This window comes from Tetrao urogallus, assembly GCF_951394365.1.
Source record: "Tetrao urogallus genome assembly, chromosome: 14".
Lineage (NCBI taxonomy): Eukaryota > Metazoa > Chordata > Aves > Galliformes > Phasianidae > Tetrao > Tetrao urogallus.
The window spans coordinates 8,251,548-8,273,554 of record NC_136827.1 but is presented as its reverse complement, the minus strand read 5'-3'; the positions used below and the strand labels follow the sequence as shown (position 1 = coordinate 8,273,554).

At 44.9% G+C, this 22,007-nt stretch overlaps 1 protein-coding gene across 1 annotated transcript in view; it reads right to left on the bottom strand.

Annotated features, from left to right (window-relative positions):
- Positions 1–21,118, bottom strand: part of UBTD2 (ubiquitin domain containing 2) — a gene marked incomplete at both ends in the record, with an annotated part of 45,363 nt that extends 24,245 nt beyond the window's left edge. Inside the window, one exon of the mRNA XM_079542641.1 lies at positions 21,049–21,118. Within this exon, the coding sequence (XP_079398767.1) occupies positions 21,049–21,118 (70 nt within the window). The remainder of the gene's footprint in view (positions 1–21,048) is intronic.
- Between the last annotated feature and the right edge of the window lie 889 nt (positions 21,119–22,007).

Below are 22,007 nucleotides of genomic sequence, written 5' to 3'. Positions count from 1 at the left end.
TCCTCACTTCAGAAGTTAACTACAGCTCAGAAGAAAACGTTGACTTCATTTAAACCACGTATATCAGAGGCACAACAGCTTACAAGGTCTCAAATAGACAGTCACATCCACATTAAATTTTCATCTTACATCACTTCAACATAACTAAGAAATTATTAATATCCTCGAAAATGTGAAACTGTTTTCTAAATGCCAAAAAGGCACACTCTTTCTAAAGCAATATTGAAAGTCTCAATAGATGGCAATGGTTGATCTTCTGGCAAGTGATTTATTTAGATGGAAATATAAAGACCATTAACAGTCTGCTTTTCAAAAAGACAAAGGTCAGCACATTAATGACACCTCAAAAAAATATATTTGGAGTTCTCTTGCACTGGCAGCGCAAAGAGACTTGAATTTCCTAGGGCTCAGCATGCAAAGGAGGAACAAAAATGCCTGTCTGCTGAGATCCTGCAGTGTACAGGGGGGGGTCAGGGCAGGGTAAGGGTTGGCCGCAACATGCTGCTCCTACACATGCAGAATCCAAGCACTGCTCAAGTCTCTACCCAGCCAAGCGTCCCTTACTGGGCCGTTTCATCCCTGAGAGTGGCCTAAGACTATTTAGAGAGGCAAGTAAGCTGCTTGTGCAGCGGTATGTGATGCTTTCTCTTCACAGGTAGAGGACACCCCTGAATCTTGGCAGCAGCTCCTACTGCAGGTCCTGTTAACCAAAGTCCTGAAAAAACTCAAAATCTTGTTTTTCAGAAGAACAGATCTATACCGCTGTGCTCTCACACTATTTCATAACATGAATTCTGAAGGTTTGTTTCCTCTCCCCACAGCCTCCTGGCACAGCAATGGAATCCGTAGGTTATCTACGCTTTGAGCGAGCTTATGCAGATAAAACCAGATATTTAAATCACAGTCCTTCACAGAACATCAAAGCTTCTACATAGAACTCTTTTCAGACTATGACTGAATGCCAATATCCAGTTAAAGCACTCATAATTTCTCATTTATAAACCCATGAACTGTAGCCCTCGATAATCAAATGGGATAATATTTCTGCCCCAGAGGGCTTACTGTCAAATCAAATAACACAAATGCAACAGTCAGATGAGACATCAGACAAAGTACTCTCTCCACAGAAGGACAGGTAGATCTCTGCTTCAGTGCTGAATTCTATCTTCCTTCTTTCCCTGCTATTAACCACCCAGGTAACCCCCTAAGACCACAGGACTCGGTCTGTCGCAACAGCCTGAGTTACCTCCTGCAACTGAGCATAACCACCTCAGGAAAGGGCTCTTTGCTTTCAGTCATCCTCATGCCAGCTTCTTTCCTCTCATTCCACTTTCTAAGAAATCTTTCATCTATTTCTTAAAATAAGGTTAGGAATAATATTTGGCTTACGCTAAATCCATGCAAGTGCTCCACTGTGAATTTCTTGCTTTTCTTTTGAAACTGTTGCTTGCAGCATCAGAATTCTGCTGCTCTTGCAAGAAAACACATCCAAATTTGGCCAAAGCATGCATCAGAAATGTCTCTATGGACACACAGCCCACATGGTGTGGAGAGCCTGGCAGCACGATTCTTAGAGGGAGACCTGTGGTCTGGTCAGACTCTGCTTTGGGGTTGAAGCCCAAAGCTGCTAATCTCCACGTGTTTATCAGAAGCTGAAAGAACAAAAGCCCTCTGCAGCTTTTACTTCTGCAGATGTACAGCAAGAGCAAGACGGGCATGGAGGATTCCTCAGCCTGGAGAACACAAGTTGAGAACAGATATGGGCAAGCATTAGCAGAGAACATAAAAATGTTGAAATGACAACAGCACTGGGAGAATGTGGCTTTTTTTTTTTTTTTTTAATATGTAAGAGATGGAGACAACTGCTTAAGTGTTAAGAGATGAAAGATTTTGAATGAAGTGTGGGGAAAAGAGCAGGAACATTTAACAGAAGTGCTGAAAGCAGGGCAGAAAATTAACAAAATGGAGAGTGTTTGAATAGAAAAGAAAAAGAGAGATTTTCCAAAGCTGTTCTCAGTGAAAAGGCGAGGTCTGATGAACCAGGCTCTGGGGGAGGGGGGAGGAGGACAGAAGCAGTAATCATTGAGGAGACAGCACGGACCAAGCTCTGTGTAAGGCAGCAAGGATCACGGCATGCAGCTCCTGCGCAGTTCACTTAAACCATAGGTATGCACAGCTAAAACAGTGGAAGTGATATCCTCCCGGGGATGAGCAACTTGGGAAGCAAAGGGTAATTATTTGAAGACAGCCATGAGAAGTTAACTAACTATCAGACAATTTGAACTAATCAAACATAATGTTTCAAAAATTGCTTTGCAGTTCAGGATCGGTTGCTAACAAAATACTTTTCTAAGACAAATGAAATGCAAAGTAATAAATTGCTACCGATAAAGTTTCTTTTAGTAATAGTCCCAAGGGCTTCCCTCCCCAAAATCAGTGAGTAGCACTCTATCATGAAATGACTCTCATTTTAAATCTATTTTGCTCCAATTTCTTCATAAGGCATCTTGTAATTTGGCGTCACTATCTAGTACCTGTCTTTGTGCCCGTCTCTGGTGTAATCCTTCCAGACTGAATGACAATCACATCTGGAGGAAAAGTTACTACAAAGGATAGGTGCAGAAGAACAGAGAAACTGGGGAGAGGGTAGGGAGAAATGCACTGCATCTAAGATGAAGACAATCTGAATTACATTAAGTCACATAGGCTTATACAATCTAAACTGCATTAAGCAATGCAGGCTTACACATCAATGGGAAAACAGCAGAATCTGATGTTTACTGCTTTCCACATTATTTTTTCTTTTGGAGGCTACATTTTTGCAAGGCAAGAACAGTATCTTGGAAAGGAAGTGTCCCTGGGCAGTAATAAAAAGTTTTCTGCCTTACAAATGTAAGGTGTCACCAAATAACCAAGTTTTTGTAACAAGTAAAAGAAGGAACATCGAGATTTCATAAGAAAACTGAAAGAAACGTCTATTAGAACAGTCATGAGAGTATTTAGAGCAGGGTAATGCTTCTGGGGATGCTGAGGACTGGGAAAGTCACAAACTTTCCAGATTCTGTATATGTATGTATACCTACCCACCTGGTAATGCTTGAAACTAAGCGTTTGTGAAACTAAGTTTTTCACAAAGGGAGATGGTGAAGCAGGGAGGAATGAACACCAGAAGTAAAACTGTATCACCTGATAGGAATTCAAGTTCTGTATTTGAACAGATGTGTCATAAAACAGAATGTTACAGAAGAAAGAAGGAAAGAAACAGGTGGCAGAAGGGAAGGAGCAATTGAGGCCAGGGAACTGATCGCTCAAAGCCAAGTCTGTGCTCCTCCATGACTGCAGTGTGCTGGTGCTAAGCAGTGTATGCAGCCCACTGGGGATGAAGGTGCCATCCCTGTACCATCCCAGTGGCTACTGCCTACTGGTGCCAGACCGTGGGTGTCACAGAGCATCACTCGAAGCAGGAGCAGGGAACACACCTTCCCTATTTCTCAAAGCTTCTCTTCAACTTTTACCCAAGATCTTCCTCTAAAACCAATTCATTGTACAGAAACAACTTCATGGTGCAAAATATAAGTTATGCTGGTAACGACAGGCAGCTTTGGACAAGTCATACAGAAGGCACTCCGCAGACACATGGCACTAGATCCTTGCAGAGGCTTCACAACACGAGATAAAACACATGAAAGGATGAAGGCGTACAAATGTGCTAGACAAAGAAGAGAGCTGACTCTAATCACCAGCTATTACGCTCTATCTTCCAGTGCTCACATCACTTTCAACAGGAACTGCAGAAGAAATCAAGAGTGCGTGGATTTCCAGCAGCTCATCTCATCACCTCTCACATTCCAAGGAAACTAACTACTGCAACAAGATGTCAAGGCTTCAAAGCTGTGAGATCTGCACGCTGACAGTATACCAGACCCAAGCATCCCAGCCCATCCCAAAACACACACAGGCTCTGTCCAGCCACCCAGCAGCCCTGGCACCCGCTCTGCACTGTGATAACAGAGGTGCTGCTCACAGAACTCAGGAACCTACCTGTGTTTTGTCTGTGAGGTGCAGCTCCCAGCGGAGAGCCAGCTGGCGAGAGGTGAGAGTCAGCCTCTGGTCTGTTCATTCACATTTTATGAGGATGGTTTTTGTGCTTCCAAGGCTGTGAGAATAGGACACCGAACCCTGACATTTACAAACGCTCTGAGTAAGTGCTGCAGGGTAGAGCAATAATGCAAGAAAAGCCACTGCGAGGTTCTCTATTGTTATCTGCCTCAACTTCTCAAACAATTTTTCAAAGGGAACTTTTTCACACTGGTCTGTCACTGAAATTCAGCACTATTTCCTAGTGTTAGTTCTATGGCATTATTATCTGCTTGCAAAAGCTTCAAAGGACATCATGGTTACTCTTGAGCCCTGCCTGTCCACCGGCTCCTTGCTGGAAGCACAAGCAAAAAGTCTTCATCTCAAAGTTCTAATACTGTACATCTTTAGAAAGAGGAAATGTCCGTGGGAGCAATTGCCACCTCCAATCCTTAGCACCTTTGCCAAGGGGTGATGGCACATGGAGCCAGATGCTGTCAGGCAGGGCGACGGCCAGATGGCCCTGCCATGAGTGCACCCCAGAGGCATCTCAGAGACACAGATCCTGCTCTGCAGCAGGCAAGCACAGTGCAGAGACACTGACTGCACAGCTTCAGCCCTTCTGCGGTAGATGAGCTCCAAGGGACTGTCCTTATCAATACAATTATCTTTCAGTGCTCTTTAAACTAGCATCTAAACTATTTCTATGTCTGGCAGATAGGAACATTTTGTTTTCAGCTTGATGAAGAGCAGGATAAAGATTCGTGTGTTTGCAAATCACTGCATGCAAGCACTGAGACCTTCACTGTGCATCATGACAGCGCACAACCTGGCCATCCTATTGGATACCTATGGCAACCACCATTAAAAAAGGTGTCAGCAGGACTCAGTGATCCTTAAGGGCTCCTTCCAACTCAGGATATTCTAAGATTCTGTTTGAGATAGGCTGTACAATGTGGTTGAAGTTGAGACTTGGTCACAGCTGAGATCCTGGCAGCAACACAGCTTCTCAAGTGCAAAACAAAACACTCACAGCATGCTGCACAGCAAAGCTGGAAACCACAGTGGGAATGCAGCAGGAAGCTTCTGCAGGAATTACCTAAAAACCCAGGGCATTCTGTCTCCCATTATGAGGAAGAATGCAATTTGGCAACTTCACTATTAACGTACCAAGGTTCTGCTGTAGCTTCCCTCTTGTTCCGCTAGCAGAGGAACTTCAGCCACCTGATAAAACCGTACAGTGAGGTTCCCGTGGCCAGCTGCATGGGACAGCAAACACCAAAAAACTTTCAGCCGAAGTGCTGCAGCGTTTCCCTGCAAGCTAACAGCTGAGCTGCGTGAGCTTCAAGTGAGACAAAGGCAGCACCAGGCTCAGCTCAGAGCACAGCCCAGCTTCCCAGAGGCTGCGTCCATGGAGCGGTGCCATCGCTGAGCCCCTGCGTGCAGCAGGGCAGCACAGAGGTGACACGAGTTCCCCGCATCCACCAAGTGACAGAGTCATCTGCTGCCTATCTGCTCTCTAGTCAGTGCACCACAATTTTGCTGATGTTGGAAGGACTTATGTAAGAAAAAGATAACATATCAAAGACAGCCTTATCTTTCATCCTGCTAGAGTTATAAGAATATTATTAAGTTGTTAACTTTTTTAAACAATGCAGCTGGTTCCACCCTGATTAGGTGCAATCTTGCTGACATCCAGCCAGCAAGCCCTTGCCAGCAGAACCACATCTAGCTGCACACACTGTGATGCTGCTACTTCTGAAGGCTTCCCCCTTTTCCAGCAGAGCTGGGAAGGGAAGCACAGCGCCAGGTGTGCTCAGATGTCACCAGCTCCAGAGGGGAAAGAACAAAAAGCCCATAGTTGTCAATTGTTTTTTACAAAGATCAATGATTAAATTAGCTTGGTAACAAGGCCCAACACTGTACCTTGAATTTATTCCAGTGACAGCTATTGGCAGGGATAGAATTTCACATTAGCCAATTAACTAAATGCATTGCTACTGCATCTCAGCTACTTAAGCTTGTCAGTTAATTAAGAGATCAGTATGAACTGAAAATAGGAATTTCACCTGACACACATACCAAACATACATTATGTTAATGATTTTAATTTTACAGTTCTGCTTTATGTTCCACCATTTGGAAAGCCAAAAGGCAATTGCTCAGTGTAAGGAACGGGTAAGACACAATAAGCAAACATTTAAGGATTTAATCAATAAGCTCTGTTTCTTACACTTGCTGCTTCACTAAGCTCTATTTTACAAGGCAGTTTTTCCACGATGAAATTACTGCTTCACACTCCCTCACAAATGATTTCTTTATCAATTTTTAGATGCTTTCGATGTGCTTCCCATTTAAGAGATGTTTTAATAGTTTCACCTCATGCCCAGTAGCTGTTCTGCTTTGGCCCAACTGCTGCACACAGAGCAGCCCTCGTGAGGACAGGCTGGGGCTGAGGCTGGTCAGCCTGGAAAAGAAGGCTCCAAGGGTGTTGCCGTGGCCTCCAGCACAGCAGTTCAACATGGCTCCAGACCAGCATCTCCTAACAGCATGAAAACAGGATCAGGAGCGCTTTCTCTCAAGTATAAGCAAAGCTGGACAGTTTCCACTAACACCAGCACCTGTCCATGTGTCCCAGCTTGTGACTGGGGCATGCAGTTCCCTCTCGTGCCATCAGGCTCCAGTACAGTGACATGGTGCCAGCCATCCTCCTGGCTCTGGTTTCCATGTGGAAACGTGGATCATGGAAGAAAGGTTAAAACATGCCAGGAATTGAGTTTTTATGGTAAAAATGATTTTCAATTACTATCTTAAAAGTAAAGGAGAGAAAATGTTACCCAGAATGGGAGGGTTTTGGGTCATCTTTCAGCCAATTATTCTTCTGTAATAACAATAAAGGTTTACTTTCCATACTGTCTTGCCACATAATTCAGAAGTAGCTAGAGTTTAATAATAACAATAATTCACCATTAGTTAGCACAACTACCTTTGAGTAAGCCTTCTTTTGGCGGTAAATGCAGAGAAATCCCTCTCTTTTGTGCACAATGTGTATAATGAAGGATGGTAAAGCTAATAGCATATGATGTTAACGTGAAACAAACTCTGCTCAAGGGCTTGGGGTGGTTTGCTTGGTATTTTTTGTATTTTAGCAGAGGCCAAGTTGAACATGTTCTACTGGTTTAGTTACTTTTCACCGCTGATCAGATTAACACTGATAGAACTTACAGACTGGTCGGATATCGAGACATTCTGAAAGGCTATTTAACAGGTAAAGCTTCAGAACAACTCATAGGAGGTTTTGTTATCTAAAGCAGGACTTCTCTAGAATTGCACAAAGAGTATCTATGCTATTTTATGCTCTACATACAATGCCCAAGCAATTTCAAAAGACCATGCTGCAAAATTTGTGTCTATTTGTCAGTATTAGGCATATAAAACTCTGACAAAGATTTCCTACTTCCCAAGTACACCTTCTTGTAGGTGAAGTCTTTGGCCCTGAGGGTAAGGCATCATCAGACAGACGCCTCTTCTCCAACCTTTCCCCTTTCTTGATGAGAAAATACACTTAAGCTAAAAATAAGGATAAGAAATTTTGGCAGATAATGAGTGTGAGAACATTGGTGAAAAGAGCTTCTTATTCAGGCCATTTGAAAACAAGCCACCTCCTGCAAAGTTCCATACATTTACTGCACAGGTACAACTCTTTTGTTTAGGTGAAGGCAATACTGAAAGCCTTGAGCAAAATGCTGCTTACAGAGGCTAAGGGAAGAACTCGCAGAACGACTGGCTGCAAGAACACTTTTGATTCACCCAGTTTGCTAATTGCTATGCTCTAATGAGCAAACTATGCACACAGAACGCTGCTTCTGCAAAGCGGCAATCAGGGCACCCTGCACCCAGGGCCTGGCCGAGCAGGGACCCCACTGCTGCCTCCCTGACACCAGCAATGTCATTGTAAACATGAAAGAAAGCCATTCACATCCCCCAGTGAATAGAACAAATACACAAAGAAACCATTTGAGTTTTCTTGCTTTTAAAAGCCTGTATCAAAACTAAGAACTAGAAACGTACGGCCGGGATTGGAAGCCATCAATCCAGCACTGTTATCACAGCCAGCCCCCAGGCAAGGGGGTTTTTCCGACAGTAGTTTCTCTTTACTTCTTAGGCTGTATCTCTGGTTCAGAGAACTATGGCCAGCATCCAGGACCCTCCCTTTTCCAGCAATATTTAGGCACTATTAGCAACAGAGGCCATTAAGACAACCAGAAAAGCAGCAAGAAACAAAAGATTCCCTTGGTGTGGGAAGAGTAATCCTTGCTGGGTATGTCCATGGTGAGTACAAGCTACTTTGACACTGATGGAGAAACCACCAGAAAGAATTTCTTATTCTTTTCATATTCTTTTCACACTAAACCTGAACTTGATTTCCTGCATTCTGAACAGACTTCTATTTTTACAACTGAGCTGCAATTCCCTTCCCCTGATCACGGCGTTTTCCTCTCAGCTGTCACAGAATAGCTTGTGCCTTCTGATTCATTTGGTAGGCACTGAGTTAAAAAACAAACAAACAAACAAACAAGGCCGATTTCTGGCTCATACAGCTCAAGGTATGCCTACTCCTAGATAGCAGATATTTGCTAGGATTAAGTTTTCTAAGCAGCTGTAATGAGCACGCCTTGCTAACATCACACATTCCCTACTCCCCTCTAACACATCATTCAATAGAGAGTTATAAAAACAGTGAAAATAATATGAAATTTAGATTGTGTCAGGCATAACTATCTTTAATCCCATTCTCAAGGCAGGGTTCTCTTAAGCCTGCCAGTAGTCCTCAAAAGCAATGCAGAATATTCACTGCCCAGAACCATTTACTGAATCATCCTAAGACACATTTTGTAGAATAAAAACAGCATTTGCTCTCCTAATCGAAAACAGCCTGTTCATGTGGGCTCACTATTCAGCAATAAAATTGACTTTCATACATAATAGTCAGTACTCTTCTTAGAAAATAGCTGTTTTCCAAGAAACCATGTTCTTTATTTATTATCCTTCAGAATGAACAAGCGAATCTGCATTGGAACGCATCAAAACAAAACAGAAGAGGTGGGGCAATACCTAAATCTGACCTGCATGGAAGAGCACCGCCCGCTGGAGAAAATCCTTTATTGTCTCATTTTTTTAATAACAACAAAATACAACATGAGAAAGAATGAAGGGTGGCTGTACTGAGCCACTAGAAGCACACTTTATCAATGGGAGATGAATTCAGCTGGGAAATTTGGCAGGAAGAGCAATCAGATAGCGACAGCATATTTGAGTAGGCAACCCTGGAAAAAGAGTTTAAGAGAAGATGAAGTTGGTCGGTAGCATTTCTTATAGGGAACATTCTGTTTGACACAGCACTGAATCAGAAAACACAGACACCTCTGCCAGCACTGTCATCTTGGACTTTGTACAACCTTGGTTCAAGCTGAAACATCATTACTTCTATAAAAGCAAATAAACAAAAACTATTAATGGGTTTGTTCATCAGACAGCAGCTCTCACAGCATCCTTCTGCACGAAGGCTGCCAAAATACGTTAACAAGGCGAGGTGCCTGCAGGAACTGAACCGCCCCCACTGCCCCAAGTACCCATCGTGTTTTCCTAACCAAAGCAGAGCTTCATGTTAATTACTGGCTCTCGGTAATACCTTTCCAAGATGGTAAAACACTACTGCTTCTTCCACAGTTCTACAGCATGCTTGTTTCCCTAAGTACAAACAACAGGAAGAGAACAACAGCCCTGGGGTCTGGATTCGGGCAGTAACAGAGCCCTCCCATGTGCCACTGCTACTCCAGCACTGAGCAGCAGGACCTGGCAGGCTTAAGGGCCAGCTTCCCTTTGGGTTCACAAATTAACACACCACCAGACCTCTACTCCTCGGCTGCCTGGTGAATAATCCACACTTAACTGACTTATGTCAGATATGCTTGGAATTCCCCAATGGCGAAACTAAGCTGCACTCACTATTTTAAAGTTAAACAGGGAATATAAATTATTCCTACTTAAAATAAGGTTGCTTTGCCTTCCCCAGTGCCGGGCATTGACTCTCCAAACATCAGTAAAGTATTTCCCTTTTCAAGTTGCATAAAAAGCTCTGTTGGCCATTTAACCACAAGCTATGACTTCTCCTCCTTCTGAATTTAAAACCAGTTCCCAGAAAGTATGTTATTTGGAAGAATTAGGCACAGCAGACTAGTAAGCCTATGAGAAAGGATATGAAACATCCCAGGAAGACAAACACAGAACTTGAGCTTCACCTCTGCTGACATCTCTCTGGATTTCAGTGAGGGAAGGCCCACATAGCCAACCACTGCAGAAGTTAGCACTTCACACAAGGTCGCTCAGAGCACTGACTAATGGTAAATAAGTCAGGTGACAACAGAAGCAAGATGGGAGGAAAAGGAATCAAAGAAAACCACTTTTAGTCAGACCGACTTGACCAAAAACCGGTACATGCAAACAGAAAATGCAGAAGTTGCCTCTAAGAAGACTGTTCAGGGCCATCTGAGTATGAACCCTCTGGGGCCGGTTCTGTTCCGCTGGTTCAATCTACCCCGTGCTCATTAGCTCGTCCAACACGGACTCTGTGTCTTTACTCACACAGTGTGATCCAGCACAGCTTCCCCAAAGAAATCAGCAGCAGAAGAGAATCCGAGACAGCTCCACAAGGTCGCAGCAAGTCACGAAACACTGCAGTATTCCTGCTCACTGCAAATTAACTCAAAGGGTATTTGGAGTATTTTGATAAGGCTTTTTCCCCAGAAGAAATAAGCTTTTGTACAAAAGCTTTTGGAAACCTGTTTGGAGACATGGCATTAACTCTATAATGACCTCTCTGGAGCTGCCTAGGCCATCGGCACCTCATCACAGAGTAGGAGCACCAGGTATGTTTTCAAAGGGTTCGTGCCATCATGCCATTCAAATAAATTGTAAAGAATCTCAAAATAGTTAAGCTGTTTTGAAAGGTTTACAGAAAAATAAACTCTTTTCTGTATTGTTCTTCTCACATTGAGAGAAAAACCAAGACTTTCAGAGCCTCTCCTGTGAGATACCGTTGGAGAACTGGTGGGTTCCCTACAGCCCAAGGCCCCTCGTTTCAGTGCTCCTTTGAGATGCTGAACCACAACATCCCTGCTTGCCTGCTCTGACAGTGCTGCTCCTTGCTTCTCTCAGAGGGGAGACCAAAATTCTGAATTCCCTCTTGTTCCTTTCTGAAGGCATTTTGCTGAGGCCAGAAACTGAGTCTGTAATACTTCTGGAGCTATTTCTGTGCCGTAATATCAATACAGCGGCTGGAATGCCTTGGATATGTACAATGAATGTGTTTGTTTCAGTCGTGTTAATGCAATGTTCCATCACTGTCTTAAGTACCATCAGCATGAGGCTATACAATACGTGACTGATTCAAAGCATGTGACTTCAATTGAGCAATGAAATTTCAATACACATGTGGTTTTCTGTTGGAACTCAAGCTGTTTTGGCACCAGAACTAGATTTAGATTTGGACAGGGATACAATGAAGATACACAGATGTGAAAAACTGATGTACAAATGAGCAAATAAGAGAACTTATCTCAAGTGATTATTTTAACTTGTCTAAGAGCAACAGCCAGTATTGATGAACACTTCACAGAACATAAGCCCTTAGCGAATAGCAAGCCATGTTCTTTTACTGTAATCTATAAGCATATAGTAAAGTAAAACAAAAATAAAAATAAAATTTATTTATGCGTTTTATTGAGCCAAGTCATCAACATGTAACTCAAATCAGTTCCCACTTCTTAAAAAAAGTTTAAAGAGTGATTTGACAGCTTTCCCCTTCCCCAGCCCTGGATGCGCCAGCCCCCAGCTGGGACCACAGTTCCCCACCTGTGGTGGGCGCTCAGAGCACAACACACGCAATGCAAAGCACAGCTTGCTGGCCCTCAGCAGCAGGGCGTTCTGCTCACGTCCCAAACACAACAGCACTAAAAGCAGCAGAAGGACAGTGAGAGAGAGGTGTGAAGGACTGGAGCGCGAAGCTTCGTCTCAACCCATGTTTAACCATTGCTGCCACCAAATATAGCTTCCTCGAGAGTGCATCCAGCAAGTGTTAGTGAAATTGTTAGTCTAACCTCCACGCAATGTTTATCACTTCCAAATCATTTTCCTCATTGCCATTCCCATTTCCAAACAGCTTATTTTCCTTTGCTTTCATCTCACAATTCATTCTGTGTTGCAGTTGTCCCATCCCTGGAGGTGGCCTAGGCCATGGATGGGCCCGGGGCAGCCTGAGCTGGAGGGGGGCAGCCAGCCCATCGCGGGGCATGGGACCGGGCCATCTTTGAGGTCCCTTCCAACCCAAGCCATTCTATAAGTCTACTGTAAGCATGTGAATTAGCCATTTTTCTTCAACTATTTACCTTTTCGCCAGATAGGCATTACTCTGCAGTTACCAATGGTCCACACTAGGCTCAGTTGCTCAAAAGCAGCACGTTGCCAAACAAAAATTGGCAGGAGGAAATGGCATTTGCCAGCTGCAGGTGCTATCCACTGTTTTGTAGGTACTCTTTTACAAAAAGACTGTATTTATCCCTACAGACAAGAAATCACAGGAGATGATAGTTCTATGGCAGAAAAATAAAGCGACAAAGTAAATGCCACGAGAGATCCTTCTCATGAATCTGGAGTGCCCTTGATCACAGCGTGAGAGCAGAAATTGAGTTCCACAACTGAATTTTAAAAATACAAAGGTAGCAAGCTTCCAGCCCCGAACTATTGTGCTCTGCTTCTGATGCAATTTCAGACCCTATGAGTATTCTCCAAGAACACGCATCTCTAATGAGAAAAAGGTGAAAAATGCCTTCCTACATTACGGGTTCTCTGCACTACACAAATTATTTACAGTTGTGACATTTACTTGAGATTACAAATTGAAAATGTTAATAATTATGAGCAATATTTTAGTTACTTATAGAAAAAAATGTCAGTAATGGGAGATGGAACATATACTAAGAGTAAACACTCTCTATGAAACATGAAATGAAATATGCATTGTACAGCATTACACCGTACATTTCCAAACGCTTTAGCCTGTAATCTTTTTCTCCATGGCAGCACCTGTTCTCATTTAAAACCACTGAAGTACTAAAAACACTGAAGTACTGCCATTTGTAAAGGGCCTTTTGTTTCAAGTTTGAGAATGTGGGAAAATCACGATAGCTCACGCAGAAACTCCCAGCCCCTCTCCTTTCTACCTCGTTTCAGCACAACGATGTCTATATGCACATATGCATGTATACCCATATGCACACATAAGCACACATCTGAGTTTCTCAGGAAGAAATGATTCTTCCCTTTTAAACTGTTCCCATCTCCTCCCACAAATGGCTTCCAAGCAATGCTTTGAGTTTTTCCTGTTAAATCACATTCATTGAGTACGTGGGAAGGGAAAAGGACATGAGGAAAAAGAAGAATGGGGGAGCTGAAAAAGTAGTCTAATAAGCAAGCACAGCCTCCCCCAACTCCACCTGTATTTGTACTTCACATAGTTTTCAAATGCTGCACATTAGCTTCCAATGGGTCAAATGGATGCAAATTCATTAACGGCGTGTATTAGGTGCTTCTGCACTTCTTACCTGCACAGTCTGCAGTTGCTCTGCTTCTCTCAATACTGTAGAGCCTCGGGATGACAGGCTGCTTATGTCATTTCAAATATTTAAGGTAGCCTAAGAGATACCAGCACCACTCAGCATTTAGAACAGAGCTTTTAGTTCACTTCAAAAGGTAGGAAACAGATTAAAATCCACTTACACGGTTTGCACTGCTCTGCCTTTGGCCATTGCTCACTCACACAGCCCTAACCCAAGCCTGCAAGGAGAGAGAGCTGCTGCCAGGTAACATCTGGGAGATCAGCCCAGGGTCAGCAAAGGCAGAAATGCAAAATTCAGGATCTGTCTGAACCTTAAACCACATCAGACATCCCTGCATATTTTACTGCAAGCAGGTCAAGACAGTAAAATATCCAGTTACAGGCGATGTTAGAGGTGTTTTCCATTAACTGTACAAGCAAGTTAACTGTACGAGTAACACAAGCTGGTAGCTTTTGGATGTGTCACTTGTACTGCTTCTGCCCATCTCTGATAAACCAGTATGAAGCACTGAATTCAATTCTGCACTTCTCACACCAGAAATGCAATCACACTGTGAGGGAAAAACTGTTTTTCTTTAAAGTAAACAAACAAACCTTTGCTTCTTTTGCATCTCAAGCAGTGGAACATTTGTGTTCCTTCAAATCTTAGGTTTCAGCCAGACAACATACACGCAGCAGATTAAGTTGTAACTGGAAACCCCAAGGTGCAAGTAAAGCTGCTCTCCAACAGCCAGAAACCAGGTTACTGACTTTACCTTTTTTATTTTTCCTTCTGCTCTGCATGCTTCACAGAAAGGGCCAGCTCGCTGAAGCCAGGTCTCCAAGCCCTGCCTTGTTCCCATACCATATAATGACCACTCCAGTCCTTACACTGGTCCCCAATGGAGGGTAACGGGGGCCATGGCACTGCTGCTGCAGGGCAATGCAAACACCCAAGGCTTAGCATCACTGTGAGTAAATAGAGACCGTGTGTTGTCAGTAAACAGAGCACAGAGAGGACTGAGAGCCCAACGTGTGCACACACACTGCTCGCATTGCCCGGCACCCACCCAAGGTCAGCCACCTTCCAGCACCCCAAATTGGGGAGTCATCAAGCTCATCCTGCTCACTGCGTGCATACTATGAATAAGATGATGAGAACTGTCTAAATGGAATAGCTTTTAAAACTAGATACAGGAACATGTCGAAAGGCTTATTTTCATAATGTGCCTTTAAGACCAATAGGGCTTCCAGCTGGAAGAAGAAAAAACAAACGTCCATGAACTACACCCTAAGCACCTGCACATGAAAGCAAACCAGTGGCTCCTGCCTTTAGGCTGACACTTGCCAGACATGCACCCAACTGATGCCACATGGTCTTCTTTCCAGCTGCAGGACTTCCAGCTGGAAAACCTCTCGTCCTTCCCTTCCAGGAGCAGGGATGCCACTGAAAAAGCAAAGCTTCCTGCTGCACACCCAGCTGTACTTTTCAGTTAGACTCTCATGGACTATCCCCAGCACAAATGGAAACAACCCACTGCATTTTCCTCCAGAGCACTTCTTCGGAAAGCCACAAAGCACAGCAGCATTCATGTTGGTACCTGCAGCAGAGGATGGCCACACCACAGCAGCCAAGCTCAAAGTCACAGTAATGTGATGGGAAAGAACTGGGAGGATCATGAGGTACCAGGTCAGTACCTACCTGCCCAGAAGGCCATGAAATCATCCATCGCTGTAGCACGCACAAGCAAAATTTGCAAACTTATATATATTTTACAAGATTATGTATGTATAACATTAAGAAAAAGCAAATCTACAGAAGTCTAAGAGGAAAAAGAAAATAAAGCGTAAGAACTTGCTTCAGTGGAGCCTGAATTTTAAGTGAAGGAGATGCTGCTATTGGTTACTAGCAGGTAACAACTGCCTAAAAACCCTAAGTGACATATAAGTATTTGACTTCAGGACAGAGCAAAAGTGCTTCTTATTTCACACCCTCCAAGCAAAAGAACTGTGATACTTAAACAAAGGAATAGCTGCATTGATTGCTGGAACATCAACATCTGGTCCAAAGTTCTCCAGAATCAGAATTAGTCTATTTTTAAAAGCTGGGCAATCAGAGCACCTGTGGCTTCCTTCATCCTTCCTGGTACTTGCAAAAGGACCTGCAGCAATGGCTGGGACCGAACTGCAAGGCAGATCTTTATTTCTGGCTTCAATTGTATTATAACTCGTGACTCATAAATTGTATTGTTCAACATTCATATGAAAAATAATAGCTATCATTTTATCCCGCTGCAATAAGAGGGGATTACTGATTTTATTTTTTAGAGTTTATTCAAACAGGCAATGAATAACATGTTTTCATTTATCAAAAATCTCCAAAGCACAAAGAATGTTCAATTTATTATATTTAATATTCAGTGATTTCAACACCGAAATCCCAAGCAGAGAAATTAAAACAAATTGCTTCATCTAGAAACCAAACAAACAATTACACAAAGGAACAATGCCAAAAAGGAAACAGAACAGCTGCATTAGTCAGCCCTTATTAGCAGTAAAAATAATACCTCATTTCATTTTCTAAGAGCTATTTGTTAACACCTGAAAAACAAAGTCTACGAGGTTACAAATGGTATCAAAGTGATCCTCAGGTGCTGGCTGTGCCAAACTGCACATCCCACTGAACCCAAGCAGGCTGAGGGTGCCCAGCCATTAGAAAACCAAGTCATTCATTAATGGCTTTTATTAAAATGCCCTGATTAAAACCACATGTACTGTTGTGGAAATCACGAGAGACTTACAGTGAGAACCATACTAAGCCTTCTTATTCCATTTTGAAACAAAAAAACACAGTAGGATGTGATGCCCAATGCTTGTTCTGAATTTAGCATTACAGTTGCAAAACAGCACCTTATCTTAGGGCTGCACTATAAAACAGCAGGAACAACCTGAAGTCCCAAACAACCTGTTTCACACAACACCACAATCCCAGGAAGGTGCTATGAACTGGCACACACTATCCATGGCTTGCAATCAACTGCTAAACCACTGCAAAATGCAATCTGGGAGATTCTTTGTATGCTGACATACGGGGTATGCACCAAATGCTATTAACTGCTCAGTCATAAGATCCTTGTTTAAAAGCCCTGTGCTAGCTGTGCATGGGCCTACTGTATTAGTGCAATTGTGAGCAACAAATCTGACTACTTAATATGCAAATTCCCTTGGTCAGCCTTCCATAGAAGCACCATGAAAGCAGTTATTGTAACTCCAGATCAGACATGTGATATACAGCACGATGCCACTCAGCTGAAGATATTTCAGAAACCGTTGTCCAGCCAGTGAAAGCAGAAGTCAAGCCTGGCATGTGGCTTGCTAGAACTTAACGAAGCATCAGCACTGCACCAAATATTGCAGAAATAATTGATACTTTTCACACATTCTGGTGCAGCAGTCAGATGTGCAGCCCTATTTCCGCTTGCTGCCATTATCACTGCTGGGTGATAGGGGCGGCAGTAAAGAAGACAAATTTCAAACAGAATCATCGTCTTACCTAACAAAGAAGGCGATAAGAGCTCCAACAGGCAGCTCGCATCCCGACAAGGAGAGCACAGCAGCAATCAGACAGCCACAGCCGAGAGACTTAATCTGTAATGACTTGTCATGCCAGCACGTCAGGACATCACATTTCTTGCCCTGTGTTACTCTCCACAGATAACTCTCTCTGAACTTCGGGAAGTAAGACAAAGTCATTTGCAACTAGGAACAGACGTGAGAGTTTACCGGAAGAAAATGAATGGATTCATTTTTCTTTCACAACCTTTCCCATCCTCCTCTCCAAGAAAAGGAAAAGAAATAAGAACCCTCCGAAGAGGACTTGCACGTGGGAATGCAAATTTTCTGCTTCATGCCAAACCAAACTTAACTTGATAAGCTGTTAGAGCATGCTTGGAAACACAACGTAGAGCTCTCCAGCAGTTAACTCCAAACCCAATGCTTCAAAGCTTTTCTGAACAGATATCTGAGGTCATCACACAAGCTGCACGCAGCCAGAGAGCAGCTATTTCTCCCCCGATTTCCCCGTTCGGCAGAAATTCCGTCACCTTTGACAAGGCACAGCAAGAGGAGACTTGTTGCTTGGCTCCTGAAAGCTTGGAATGTCTGACAGGAGACAGCTGAGCTAAAGCAATGGGAAAAAACATCTGTGTGTACAATCGTCTCCCATTGTTCTTTTTATCTGCTTTAAAGAGTCTCCAATAAATCCACCTCATCGTCCAGGACATTCACACCACCACGCAGCTCTGTTGGACAATAATGCCCCAAGCTTTAAACAGGATTTTTTTTTTTCTAAATACAACAAAACTATTCTATCAAATGAAAACCCACTAAAAAGAGCAGTGATAATGAAACAGGTGGTATCAAGCCAAAGAAACCATTTCATCTCCAGCAGGATGGGCAGAGCAGCATCTGTTTAATTCTTGCAAAGTGACAGATTCCTCCTGCTTTGGTCAATGGGAACAGATCACACAGTAAGCTGTACACACACACGAGCTGGTATATTTGATTAGCTTGTTCTTACGCTCAGAGACACACCTAAGTACATTAAATAGTTCTCTGGATAAACGCAAGCATCTCTCTGACCTTTCCAATAGGAAAAGAGAAAGGAACCGCACACAGTCAGGGCACTGTCAGCTTTGCTGAGCAGCAGGGAAATAACTGGAAGTGCCGGTGACTGACAAAAGCTCGGAGGACAATACAGGGATGTGACAAATTCTGATTTTAATTCCAGTGATATCATCTAGCAGGATTTCATCAGCTCTTCACTGCACTGTAATAGATTGAGGCTGGTATGAATTAGACTTGAGATCCGGCTCCCGCTTTTATGCGACATCAAGCACTGCTGTTACTATCTAATCAATCTCATGACTGCTTGCCATTCTTTAAGAAACTTTCCTGTTCTGAGGAAAAAAAACAAACCTCCTCCAAAGTAAGTCTATCAGCAGCAACATTCTGGCTGGAACTGGAACATTTCTATTCTAAAAAATCTTCCTAAGATTTATAAAATGAGGCAGCCCTGCTGATTGACAGCAATTTGAAAGTGATTACACTTGAGTTGGTCACAAAACAGCAGTTGGAGGAAGTAAGCCCTGTTATCAGGATGAGCAGGCTGCTGTTCTGTCCAGGAAGGGCTCAAAAATGACACTCACTTGGGACTTCAGCTGGTTTGTTTTCTGATGCCTTAAGACAAAAGGTTCCTCCAGAGATCAAGTCAGATTTCATTCTCAGCATGTGCACACTTTCAGAATTCGTAACCCTAAGGATTAGCAAAGGCAGGACTTCAGTGCCTTGGGAGTTAAATGTAACAGAAGAGGTACTGAAGTTCTTGCCTCTTAACCTATATCCCCACCTCCCCTCTTTTGTTTTGGAGAAGCAGAACAGATACGCAGCCTTACAGAACAGCCTATCGCACACTGCAGCTCATTGTTTAAGACAGTCCTAAGAAGCACATAATTCAACCGAAATTACATCACTTCTCACTTCAGCAAGACAACCTTAAGGAACATTATCCTCAGAGCATGAATCAACACGAGCCAGCTGACATGCATCTGCATCTCACAATCTTGAGGAATCCAGCTGCAGTTCTGATGCACCAAGCACAGCGGGTTATTAACCCAAAGGCTGCAGCGTGTCATGCCATGCATGGTGTTTGCAGGAACGTGCTCCAACTAAGTCTTCTTGGGACAGCAATCTTTACACAACTTGGATGGAAATCACGTACCTCTGCACTGCTACCAAGCACGTAAGAAAGCAGCATTACTATTTTACAACATCTGCCAAATGCTGATAATAATTATTTTTCCCCTATCTCATTCATTGGACATCAGAGGCAAGATAAGAGTAAGGAAATTAAACCACAGCTATTTCTGTGACACAATCTTACCTCATAACACCTGCCTCAAAAAACTGCCAACACAGCTTTCTGATGGCTTTTTTTTTTTGTCAAGATTTTAGAGGACGTGAAGATTTCCGCTGTTCTTTTTCCTTGACTTCCACGTCCCTGACTCAGTTTTCCATTTCTTACTGGCTGATAAATTTCCTTAGCACTGGACACAGCTTTTAAGAATAACTTTTTTAAAAAATAGATGCAAAGAGCAAGGAAGACTTGTACTAGACAAAGCTATGCAATTTCCTTTAATGAAAATGATGTGATTAAATCCCACACAGCTGGATTTCCTGGTATTTCTGTAAACTATGTACCTGGCATTAATCAGCAGGTGGCCGCTTCAGATGTAACTGTACACACTGCATTTTTTGTATATATATTATGGAATGATGGTAAAGTCACTGATGTGACAGAACACCAACCAGCTGGGCTGCCTGAAGTGAAACCAAACCAATAAATAACACTCTGCAAGGCAAGGGGGAAGATGCAGATCTAGGTCAGCAGTTTTCAGCCTGGAATCCGTGGCCCCTGTACGTGCAAGGACGACCGATACACCAACTGTAGTGCTGGCAGGCTGACTTTAAACGACCGCACAGCACATACAGCTCTGCTGGAGAACATCAGGGGTCCACAAACCTCAGATTGAAAAGGCAATCAGTCAGACGTTTAGGTGGAGGGAAGCACAAGGGCTGAGGCACTCACACCGCAGCAGTGTTTGCACAAAGGAGGTGCACACGCTTCCACACAGCGAGAGCACACCGCTCCAGCTTCTGAAGTCATTGGAAGCTGACTGTTAGCAAGGGTGAGCCAGGCTAGAAGAAAGCATCCATCTTTCTCGGAGAGAATAAAGAGAGAAAAAAATAAAAAGCGAGAGAAAAGAGCCCAACCCACGACAGCGCCAGGACCTGAGTTATCTGAAGAATTGTTTTCCACGCACCGCAAGGAGCCGAACCCAAAGAAAACAAAGTTCCGGAGCCCCGGGAAGGCCGCTGCCCCGCCGCCGTGCGCTGCAGGAGCGCTGCGGGCGGGGAGAGCAGCAGAGCCCCCAGCCGGGATCCGACCGCGGAGCACCGCGGGGCGCACACGCGCCCGTCGGCCCCCCGGCTCCGGCCCCTTCCCGGCGAAAGGGGGGAGACCCTCCGGGGGCCGAGGGCTCGGAGCACGCCCGCACATCGCTCCGGGAAAGTTGCGGCCCGGGCGGCAGCCCCGCGGCCGGGCGCGGCGCGGGGAAGGCGGGCGCGGAGCGGCGCGGTCCCCCCGCTCGGCCCCGGCCCCTCGGCAGGCCCCGGCCCGCAGCGCCCGCCCGCCGGGGGTCCCCGCGCCGAGCCGGGGGCAACCCGCCCGTCCGCCCGCCCCGCGGCCCGGCGCTCACCTCCGGTGCCGTCCGAGTTCTCGTTGAGGCTGCCCGAGGAGTCGTGGTGGGAGCCCACACACCCGCCCATGGGGCCCGCCCGGCCCGCAGACCCGCCGCCGAGCCGCCCCCCCACCCCCCTCCCCCTGCAGCCGAGCTCCGCGGCCGGCCGGGCAGGCGCGATGGCTGCGGAGCCGCCTCCTCGCTCCGCAACGCCGCCCCCGGGGCGCGGCCTGCTCCCTGCGCGCGGCTCCGCCCGCGGTCCGCCCCGGCCGCGCGCCCGGGCGGGATCGGCGCGCCGCCTGGCCTGGCCGTAGGCCGCGGATGGCCGCGGGCCGGCCGGGTCTCGTGATGTGTGCAGCTCCGCTCCGCTGCGACGCGGGCGGGCCCGGGCCCGGGAGCGGAGTGCGGGCAGCGGGCGGCCCGGTTTGTTTGGTTTTCCCGGCTTGGCGGTCTTGGGGCTTTCCCTTTGCATTTGTTGATTTATTTTCCTCCTGCGTTCTTTATGTTTGTGTACGAAAAGAAGGTACACACGCGCTCAGATAAATCCATATCCTGCTAATAGTACAAACACCTCTGTGCTAACAGCCTGCCAGTTTGAATTAGAAACAAAACTAAGCAAAATCACTGCCTCTTGGTCAGTCGGCACTCGGCCTTCAGACCTCTGAGAGGAGAAGTTGTGTGCTTCATGCATAAAGGGCTTACAGATCTGTATGTAAACGTATTTCAGTGTCTAGAGGGGGGCTGTAGGAAGGGGACAGATGCTTTAATCTGTTGTGACAGGACAGGAGAAAATGGTTTTGAATTAAAAGAGGGGAGATTTCAGTTGGAGATAAGGAAGAAGTTCTTTATGATAATGGCAGCCAGGCACAGCACAGGCTGCCCAGAGCACCATGGCGGTGCTCCATCCCTGCAGGCACCTGAGGTCAGACTGGAGGGGCTCTGAGCACTGATGGAGCTGTGGTGTCCCTGTTTGTAGC